Source organism: Lepidochelys olivacea, assembly GCF_965140295.1.
Source record: "Lepidochelys olivacea isolate rLepOli2 genome assembly, chromosome: 13".
Lineage (NCBI taxonomy): Eukaryota > Metazoa > Chordata > Testudines > Cheloniidae > Lepidochelys > Lepidochelys olivacea.
In genome coordinates, this window is record NC_140423.1 from 33,352,193 (window position 1) to 33,363,413 (window position 11,221).

The 11,221-nt window shown below is 42.0% G+C and overlaps 2 protein-coding genes across 2 annotated transcripts; one reads left to right on the forward strand and one right to left on the reverse strand.

Annotated features, from left to right (window-relative positions):
* Positions 1-954, forward strand: LOC311529436 (olfactory receptor 6C74-like; the record flags this gene model as incomplete). The annotated part of the gene is made up of 1 exon (XM_084645410.1): positions 1-954. One exon carries the CDS (start codon positions 1-3, stop codon positions 952-954), a length of 954 nt encoding a protein of 317 aa, XP_084501536.1.
* A 7,495-nt stretch (positions 955-8,449) lies between these two features.
* LOC311529437 (olfactory receptor 10A2-like) lies at positions 8,450-9,142 on the reverse strand (the record flags this gene model as incomplete). Its single annotated transcript, XM_084645411.1, has 1 exon — positions 8,450-9,142. The coding sequence occupies one exon, from the start codon at positions 9,140-9,142 to the stop codon at positions 8,450-8,452; it is 693 nt and encodes a 230-aa protein (XP_084501537.1).
* Between the last annotated feature and the right edge of the window lie 2,079 nt (positions 9,143-11,221).

Here is an 11,221-nt window from a genome sequence, read left to right on the forward strand (position 1 = left end):
ATGGCTGGACTAGAGAAGGGAAACCACACACTCATCACAGAGTTCCTGCTTGTAGGATTTGAAACTCTTCCTGAGCTGCAGATAACCCTCTTTGTGGTGTTCTTTATCATTTACCTAGCAACTGTTGCTGGGAACCTTCTCCTCGTTCTGACCGTATGGATGGATCACCACCTACACACCCCCATGTATTTCTTCCTCAGCAATTTATCCTTCCTGGAAACTGGCTATGTCTCCACTATCATCCCCAGGCTGCTGGCGAGTCTTGCGACAGGTGACAAGACCATTTCTCTCCTGGGCTGTTTCCTTCAGTTGTTTGTTTTTAGCTCTCTGGGTGCTACTGAGTGTTTCCTCCTGACTGGGATGTCCTATGACCGGTACTTGGCAATATGTGATCCACTGCATTATACAAGCAATATGAGCCCCAGGTTTTCCTTTCTGCTGGCCTTTGCTTCTTGGGCATTAGGCTTTGTGGCTCCTTCCTTCACAGTAATTATGGCATCTCTGTTGCCCTTCTGTGGCCCTAGTCAGATCAACCACTTTTTCTGTGATTTAACAGCTCTGTTGAAGCTTCCATGTACCAACACCAGCCTGATAGAGACAACAGCTCTAATCTCTGCCTTTACTATATCAATGGTCCCATTTGTCCTGACCATCACGTCCTATGTCTATGTCATCCTGACCATCCTGAGAATCCCATCGACCATGGGGAGGAAAAAGGCCTTTTCCACCTGTTCCGCTCACCTCATTGTGGTTTCAATGTTCTATGGGGCTCTGATCATCATGTATGTGGCACCGTCAGGAAACCAGTCTCTGGATTTCAATAAGGTGTTCTCCCTGCTTTACACGGTGGTGACTCCCATGTTCAATCCCATTGTCTACAGCCTGAGGAACCAGGAGGTAAAAGATGCCTTGAGGAGAGCTATTGGTAAAATGTGGCCTTCCACCAAAATGTAGCTGTCACTAAGTTCCTCTTTTTGAATGAACTTATAAGGGAGGAAAAGTTAGGAGTGAAATTTACATGTCAAACAGTCCTACAATGTTTTTCTTTGCCTCAAATTCTTTTTTTTTCCTTCTTCCACGGTTTAGGTTGCTGCCTTAAATGTGATCTGAAAATGGCCAAGAGAAGGGAGTTTTATTAATGATGCAGAAATAAGGCCTAAATAGTTTTGTAACTGTTCTTAACTGTGATTTTAAAAGGGGCCTTGTGGATTTAGGCACCCAACACTTGTTGAAAGTTCACGCGATCATCCTGTCTCCAACAATACCAGCTACTTCAGAGGAAAGAACCAATACAATAGTGATCGTGGCTGGGATTCTTTTAAGATGTCACAGGTAATTAGATGTCACTCAAATTCTTCTGACATTCAACAGGAATTTGGAACTTAGTCCTCTTAGCTTCCTTTGAAAATCCCAGGCCAAATTTTCGATGTAGTGCACCAGACTGAGTTGTGGTCAGGGTAATCTCCCTTGAACACTTGTTTCTTTACTCTTGGGTATCAAGTGCAGATGAGATAATGTGCATTTCTAAGAATCAGAATCATACTTTCATAACAGGTCTCATGCCTGCTGCTGTTAATACATTAAAGGATCATGGGAATGTGATCAAGCCCGTATATTTTAGATTCTCATAGAAACACCAGTCTCAATGGATGTAGGCAAAGAAAGGTATTCCATTTCATGGAGGAGTTTGATATTTCAAAATCGGGCTGCATTCCGACTAAGAGCAAAAACCAAAAAATTAAAAATTCTCCATGAAGAGGGATGGAGATGTGGTCCCAGAGCAGTCTAATCAGCTCTCATCCTGAGCTGCTGGTATTTCAAACAGAAGTGAAATAATAATCAGTAATGCATGTGAAAAATAAAATGAGTTGTTCAAACCCTTTTCAGGGTTGCGGGAAATCATGGGGCATTCATGCAACAGGGGGATGTCAGACAATAGTTGTTTAATGGCAGTAAATATTGAGATTCAAAGAGTTAAAGTTTTATAATCATTAAAACAAATTGTCAAGATCACATGTCAAAATATACAAAGTCAGTATCCTTAAATAGATCACTATTAAGTTCTCAAGCAGCATTTTTCTTACTTTGCCTCGCTATAAATTCTGGTTATTATTGATAGAAATATTTTTTCATTGCTTTGTGTGTGTACATTGAAATCAATATTTGCCAACATTTACCAATAAAAATCTAATCCTTCCAAGGCCAGTTATAATTAGAGCTGGTCAGGGGGAAAAAATCCTGTATGGAAAAATATTTTCTTTGAAATAATTCAGATTTTAATAGAAATACCAAAAGCCCACAAAGATAAAAAAAATCAGGGTTTGGTTTCCATTTTTGATTTGTTTTATTTTTTCTATAAAACCCCCATATCATTTGATGAAAATGACCGGTTTCAGAGTAGCAGCCATGTTAGTCTGTATCTGCAAAAAGAAGAGGAGTACTTGTGGCACCTTAGAGACAAACCAATTTATTTGAGCATAAGCTTTTGTGAGCTACAGCTCACTTCATCTGTTTTTCTTCCCCAAGAAAATTTCTGTTTTCTTTAAAACTTCTTTCCTTCCAGGAAATATTTCAACAGAAAGTTTTCAATCCACAGCCAGATTTTCAAAGGATCCAAATAAGGAGATAGGCACTGAGGAAGATTTCCGAAACTGCCAAAGTGATTTAGTCACCTCATTGTTTACAATGGCAGATAGCTGAATAGCTTAGGTGCTTTTAAAACTCCCACCTTTGTAATTCTGACCTCAGGTCTAGTGTTGATAAACTCTGGTCAAACACAGATTCTAAGAGGCTCATTTCAGCCTTCTTGTTTGCTGAAATACTCACTTCTGTATCAAAACAACTACCATTGCGGTCAACGCATTTTCTTGCCCAGTGTTTTCCTCAGGGGGCCTTCACGTTGTTCTTCTTCAGGCTGTAGATCATATGGTTTAACATGGGAGTGAGGACAGTGTAGGTGAAAGACAGCAGCTTTTTGGTATCTGGGGAGTAGCTGGACTTGGGTCATAAGTAGATCAAGCTGTCCTTACTGTAGAAGAGAGTCACAACAATGAAGTGTGGAAAGCATGCAGGGAAGGCTTTTTGCCTGCTGTCTCCTGACCATTAGACCAAAGGGCCTATTTGTAAGTGAAGGCCTATTATCAAGTGACCCAAACCCCCAGCAATGTTTAAAAATAATTTGTAGTAATAATGCTAAATTGTATCACCTTTATTAAGAGCAGAAAAAAATAATTTAGTGAGAACGAGACATTGAGTTGTTTAATGTTTAGCACAATATTCTCTTTAACAGAACAAGTGTTCTGAACGCAAGATGTACTACTCATGTTAGTATGGGAAGTTTGACTATTGCAATATCTGTAACAGAGAAAGCAGATTATGAGTAATTATATTGAGTGTACATTTGGGTTATTAATTGGATCAGACAGGACTGGGATTAGATTTCCTTGGGCTGCAGCCTTTGGTTCCATAAGGATTGAGTATTGCAAGTCTCTCCTTGTTATGTGCTGTTCTTAAATAAAAAAGGCAATTTTATTAATAAAGGGAACCAAGCTTGACTACTCCTGTCTCACTATTTTATTGTTACCTTCTAAGACTGGACCACTAATCAATTTTCTATATAAAGGTAAGAGCCAGGATGGTGTAGATGATATGAATGTAAGAGATGAGGATCAGCATAAAGGGGGACAATTATAATAGAGCCTGTTAAGGCATACATCTGAGAAAAGCTTTCTCACAGACTCACAGGTCATGCCCATTCTTGGCCCCATGCAGTCCGTGTGGGGAACCCCCTTCAGTGAGACAGCCCTTATAGGGGGTCCACTCTCTCTCGGGGGTTGAGCCCCTCCACCTCCTGGAGCCGCACCTCTCCGAGCCTTAGCACACCTGTTTCTAGCCGTGGGCCCCCTCAGGGAGTCCACTTGCTCTGGATCCCAAGGGCCTCCACTCCCAGAGGGAATGATGCCACCCTGTTCTCTAGACTGGAGTGACTCTCAGCTGGCGTAAAACAGGAGGGTTTATTGAGTGTTTGAACACAGCCTAGGAAACTCTCAGGGCCCTCAGGCCTGGCGTCCCTCAGCACAGCACATCCAAATTTCCACAGGTGGGCTCTGCCTGCCCTCTCTCCCTAGCCCAGAGCCCCCCTGCTTCCCAGCTGGGCTTCTGATATCACCAGCCCCAAGCCCCGCCTCTGTCCATTGTCTTATCTCCAAATAAACAGGCTCACCTGGGCCTCCTCCCCTCTCTTCTGTCCTCTGGCCCCTTCTGGCTAGAACCAGCTGGTTAGGTCACCGGGGTCATTTCCTCACAGCCCATTGTCCTCCCACTGGCCAGAACCAGCTGCGACTCCTGATCTGGGCCTCTGGGTCACCAGTTCACCAGTCGCTGGGGTCTCCATTCTCCAGGCCATTGGCCGGGGTCCCAAGTTCCCTCACCGGTCCCCTGTAACAACCAACTCCCTCTCCCATCACCTCGTTAAACCAGTAATGTTAGGATATAGATATTCAGGCCTGTCTGCAAAGGCCTGTACTTTAAGAATTTAGGTGTATTCTTACCACTTGGCTAGTTCTAGAGGTATAAAAGAAAGAATCAAAATCACTGTCTGCTTGTGTAAGGGCCTTCTCTTACTGTGACAGTCTGAGGCCCTGTTCTTAGGCTAAGGCCTTTGGCTAAGCAGCAGAGGCAGCCATAAGCTGGGAAGTGAACAGTCACATCCTCACATTCCAAACTAGTCACATTGAAATAAGGTGCTATTGGGCTGTTAGGCACTATCAGGACAGGATTGTATTCCTATCACCTCCAGAGAAAGGGAAGTGCCTAGAAAATGTAAAAGGAAACTTAGTTTGATAGCATCCTGTCTGGCAAGAACTCACTTATCAGTAGCTGGGATGTGAAATCTTCACTTCTGTATTGTCTTGTCATTATAGTTCCCACTTTGCTATTGTTTGTCTGTATAATCTCTGTCTGGTTCTGTGATTGTTCCTGTCTGCTGTATAGTTAATTTTGCTGGGTGTAAACTAATTAAGGTGGTGGGATATAATTGGTTACATAATCATGTTACAATATGTTAGGATTGGTTAGTTAAATTTCAGGAAAATGATTGGTTAAGGTATAGCTAAGCAGAACTCAAGTTTTACTATATAATCTGAGGAAGTGAGTGGGTGTGGGTGGGAGGGGATGGGTGTGTGGGTGTGGGAGATGGGAACAGGGAATGGGGGTGCAGAAATTGGAATCATGTTTTGCTAAAGGGGGAAATGGGACCAGGGAATGGGGGTAAGGAAATTGGAATAATGTTTGGCTAAGGGCAGGAATGGGAACAGAGACACAGGTGTAAGGCTCTGTGGTGTCAGAGCTGGGAAGGAGGATACTAAGGAAGGAAACTGGAATCATGCTTGCTGGAAGTTCACCCCAATAAACATTGAATTGTTTGCACCTTTGGACTTCGGGTATTGTTGCTCTCTGTTCATGCGAGAAGGACCAGGGAAGTAAGTGGATGAAGGAATAAGCCCCCTAACAAGTAACACCCAGGGGAACTGAGTTCCACCCCCTCTGCATGCAAACCATTGGAAAACCAGGAAAAAACAAGAAAATCCCCCAGTTCGTCACAAGCTTCAGCATGCGGGGGGCGAGGGGGGTCTGTTGCTGAAGAAATAGTGCTGATGTGCTATGCTTAATAGTCTGTAAGGCCTTTCATTTAATACCACTCAAAATTTGGTGGGAACTGTAGTTCAGGTGCCTCGCACTTCCATTCTCCTTTATTGACCAGACTTCCTGATCAGGACTACATCTTTCTTGTCACCCCTCTTGTAGATTCCTCCTCCCATTGGTGTATCGTGGGAGATGTGGTGCAGCTTAGGTGCATAGCCCATCAAGGAAAATGGCCCATGAGGCAATTAAACTACAACTTCCACAAGGCACTGAGGAACCATATCCAAATTTAAATATTTCAGACTTCAGCTTGATATACTTGTTCTTGGATGAAATATTTCCAAATTTTTTACAAATAAACAAAATTTTCTGCATAGAGCAGACTCTTTTTGTGAAAACGTTTAATTGAAAACCCAATGTTCTGTTGAAAAAAGTTTCACTGGAAAATTTTCAATAAGCTTTACTTTTTTTTGGTCAAAACTAGAACTGGAATAGATTTTCCAAATTTAAGTTTAAATTAAAAACAATTGGTAGAATTCTCTCTCTCTCTTCTTTCTGCTCTAGTGGGTTTGACCAAAGCTAGATAGCTGGTTGATGTTCATAAGCAATTATCTATATATATGTAAGCAGGGTCTGAATGAATGCTTCCTTGACAGGTAGCTGGGAGCAGGAGAGACTTTGGGTGTGTTTATGTAAATACAGTTTGCTCCTGCTCTGCTTACATATTCAGCAAATAGAGCGGTGTCAAAGTGATCAACTTTGGCAGATGTTGAGTTACAAATCACCTTAGTACTGAATGCAGCGGTAGTGAAATATGTGTATTTCATATGTAGTGAAATATCAGTGTTGTAATTATTTTAGGAATACAGGGAAGCAGGACTGTGCTTAACCTGTCCCAAATGAGGGGGTCACCCTCAGTTGAAAGAATCTCATTAAGCCAGGGACTTGAATGTTAGGACCCTGTGAAAGTAAGAGGGGTGGGGACAGGTGTCTTAGCTAGGCGGCTGCACCAAGGGTCCTCCCTGAACTGGTTTAACCTGTTCCTCACCACTGTTTAAAGAAAGAGCTAAGTAGGCTTCATTAGGAATCTTTGTTATTTTAAATGCTTGATCAGAGCTGAAATCGCTTGTGTTGGGGACTATGTTCTGACCAGAGCTGAAAATCACTGAGAGCTGAAATCACTTAAGTTGGAGGAGTGTTTCTGCCCAGCCTGCAAAGAGCTGAACATCACTATAAGACTGATGTGCAGATGTCACAGCAGAGAGGCAGATGGCAGCAGAAGATGACTGACAGTCAGCTGGTGAATGAACATCTGGTAAGGTAGTGAGCAGAATGAGCAGCTGGCGAGGCGGCCAGGCAGCACAGCACGTGGCTGGCAGAGAGACGCAGCGAGTGGGCAGCTGGTGGAGAAGTGCAGCAAATGGCCAGCAGGGCAGCTGCAAAGAGGGGCCATGGAGCAAGTAAGGTGCCTCCTTACTTCCACCCAGGGTGGGAGGTGAACTCTACAGATGCACCTATGAACTCTGGGTCTGCACTGACCAAGGACAGCAACTGCAAGTGGAGTGCAGAGAAGGGACAGGCATGTTAAAAGGACTTTTGCGTTGCTGGACTTAAGAACCTGAAGGGAAAAGGACACTGCCCAACTTATTTGGAGGTGGGTCTTTTGCTTAGGGTTTATGTTTATGAATGCTGTTTGCGGTGTTTTCCCAAATTAACATCGAGTTACTTCCCTCCTGCCATTAAAAGTTTCTTTTCTACACTCAGACTCTGTGCTTGCAAGTGGGGAAGTAATGCCTTTCAGGGGTAGTGTGTAATTTTACCAGGTTACTGGGTGCGGGCTTGAGCCGGTTCTGTGTTGTATCAATAGAAAGGAACCCCTAGATGTTGAACCTGGCCCTGGTTGCTGCTGGCTGTGCCTGGCAGAAGGGTTTTATATATATATATATATATATATATATATATATATATATATATATATATATATATATAAGGCGTTTGACTGTATATATGTACACATATTTAAGACACCTGAACAACAACTCCCACAAAATGTTGTGTGGTATTAAGTCAAATGCCTTATATATATGCATATATACATATATATATACACACTTTTTCAGCAATACATTTTTTTAACTTTTTTTTTTAATTTTCAAAATTTTGATAAACCAGTACAAATTTTCCTGTGAAATATTTTACTGTTTTTACTGTTAGACAAAACCAACATCTTAAAACAAACCAAGAAACCAATATATAACCAGTGGAGATTATTTCGTATGGCACATGTTCAATACAGCCCCGAAAAGAAGCGACATCTAGGCAGTTTAGAGACACGATTGTAGACTGGAAGTCAGGACTTGTCCAGATAACCAGTTAGTGGGTGTCAAGCTGGGGTGAAAATGTACAGCGCTGTGTATTAACTTTCAGTGTGGACCCTGCTGCCATGCACTAAAATTTCTCCAGGAGCATTGACCTACTCCTGTTTCAAAGAACAGTAGAACAGAACACACTAGGGAACCTTTAAAGCTCAGAACCATGGTCCACATGGACAGGTAGCATGTGGTACATTTTCATCCCAGCTTGCTGTGCACTAACTGTTCATTTAGACAAGCCCTCATATTCTGATCTTGGTAACAGAAGTATAAATCAGGAGTTAGTCACTATAAGTGAGGTTGGAATCTGATCCCGGCTCCCTTCTTTAAAGGCTGACATTCTTAACAAACAGAAGTGTGTTCATTTGGTGATTTCAGATAATCAAGGAGTCATAATATCAGAGTTTCCACTACATAAAATATTCACTTCCCTATCAAAACACATTTCTTTTGTTCAAAATTCTCTTGAGGGTCCCTTTCACCTCATTGTTCCTCAGGCTATTGATAATGGGATTTAACATGAGTGTGAAGACTGTGTAGGAAAGAGAGAGCAGCTTTTTGGTGTTTGTGGAGTAAATGGATTTGGGTGGGAGGTAGGTGAAACTGGCCATGCCATAGAATAGAATCACCACAATGAGGTGAGAGGAGCAGGTGGAAAAGATTTTGGGCCTGCCGGTGGCTGTTGGCATCTTTAGGATGGTGGAGATGATATGGACATAGGAAAAGAGGATAATCAGAAAGGGTGGAAAAGTAAGTATAGTGGAGGCAATTAATGCAAACATCTCAAAAAGGTAGGAGTCTGCATAGACGAACTCTAGAATGGTGGGTGCATCACAGAAGAAGTGGTTTAATTCATTGGACCTGCAGAATGGGAAACTAAACAACCATGTTGTTTGCAGACTTCCCACGGGAATCCCTGAAAACCAAGACATCACTGCCAGCTTTTTAAAAAATTTCTTGTTCATGATGGTGGTGTAGCGCAGTGGGTCACACCTGGCCACATAGCGGTTATATGCCATGGCTGACAGGAGGAAGGACTCTGTGATGCCAAAGAAGAAGAAATTTGTATGTGTCATGTCACCAGAGCAGTAGATGTCTTTATTCTTAGAGACGAGGTTCATCAGCATCTTTGGTACAGTGACTAAATTGAAGATGTGCACGAAGGACAAGTTCTGGAGGAAGAAATACACGGGGCAGTGAAGGGCAGAGTCCACTAGTGTGGTAAGGATGATGAGAAAGTTTTCTATCAATGTTAGCAGATAAATAACCAGAAATACCACAAAAAAACAGAAGGTGGATCTGGGGAACCTCAGGAGAATGAACTCAATGATGATGGTCTCATGCCATTTTTTTAAAAAAGTATTTATAATCTGGAGTCATCATGCCATTTTTTTTAAAAAGTATTTATAATCTGGAGTCATCAAAAAGAAAGATCTAGGAATAAATCCTGTCCTGTTTTTTTTTTCTTGAACATCAGAGCTTCTGCATATGTATAACCTGGATCTTCTTGAATTCACTCTGTTGGGGAGGTGGGGTTTCCTGTCTCCAGGATTCTAGTATAAGGATACATTCTTTCAATTCCTCTTCAGAAATGTTCTTCTCCAGTTCCCAGTTCAAGTTAGACAACAGTCAGTATCGCTAAGACTTGGCAAAGATCCACAGTGTCTCAAAACATCATCAAAATGCAGTGTGATGCTCGTTCCCTTTTACACCTCGTTAGGGTAATGATGGAGGAAAGGAGCAGATACCACCCAGAAGTATATGTTCTGCATGAGAGAAAGAAACAAAGAAATGGGGGGGGAAAGTAGCTTTCATATGATTCCCACCAGCAAACTTAACTCAGTTGATGTTGCTTAGATGTGTAATGTACATTTTTGTTCCCCTGTTGTACTTGCTCCATTTAAATCAAAATGAGTCTACGACTGCTGACTGGCAGAGGCGCATGTAGAAATTATTTCTTCTTCTTTATTTGTTTTCAAAAATTACAACTTGCAACTTGGTTGACAAGTCAAGATTGCCGGTATCAGACCCCAGAAAGAAAAAAAAGAGAAACAAACAACACCCCCCCCAGAAAACCAGGATGATGAAAAAACATAAAAAATAATGAATGATACAACCATAAAGCCATAGAGTTCATGGCCTAACAGGCCCACTGGATCATCTAGTGAGAACTCCTCTCCATCACAGGCCTGCAACACTAGCCATCATCTGCCCACTTAACCCAACAATGATTGGAGTCTGAAAAAAACATAAAATACAAAGAAAACAGTGAAACAAAACAAAAAAAAAGGGTGAAAGAGGTTCAGTGTTACAACACACACAGAAACATGTGCACCCCCACACCACCCATGCCCCACCCACACCCACCCACTCATCAGGAAGACAGGAGCCTTATGAAGAAGATGAAACATACAAAAATAAAGAGAACGGCAATGAAGACCAAGGACTAATCATAATGAAGAGCAGTAAAAATGAAAACATGAAATAAAACACAAAATAGACAATTTTTCCCCATCAAATGAATAATTAAAAAAGAAATTCAAAGAGCCCAGCTGATGGAACAAGTCTCGTTGCTTCCTTGTACTCCCCATTTTCTCTCTCTGTCTCCATCTGTTGTCTCTTGTCTTATATTATAAGATTTTTTGTTCTGAACTTGTACAATACCTAGCACAGGGGTTTTCAGACTTTTGTACTGGTGACCCCTTTCACACAGCAAGCCTCTGAGTGCGACCTTCCTTATAAATTAAAAATACTTTTTAATATATTTAACACCATTGTAAATGCTGGAGGCAAAGCGGGGTTTGGGGTGGAGGCTGACAGCTCGTGATCCCCCATGTAATAACCTTGCAACTCCCTGAGGGGTCCAGAACCCCAGTTTGAGAACACCCCCTAGCACAATGGGGTCCTGGTCACGGACTAGGGCCTCTATGCATTACGTTGATGCAAAGAAATAACAATAACAACAAATGGGGTGAGATGTTGGAGTTGTTATAGGTTTGACATTCAGCCAGCATAAACCCTTAACAAGAAAGAAATGACGAGTTCAGGGTAAATTTTCTACCCTAACTTAACAACTAGACAAAGATCTGTGCAGGACCTGAAATTTCTGTTTGGAAATTCTTGGGAGGTGGACAGGCTTGTGGGAAACCAGAGAAGCAGATTCAGAGCAAGCCTACCTTATTACCATTGAAACCTTAGAAAGAATC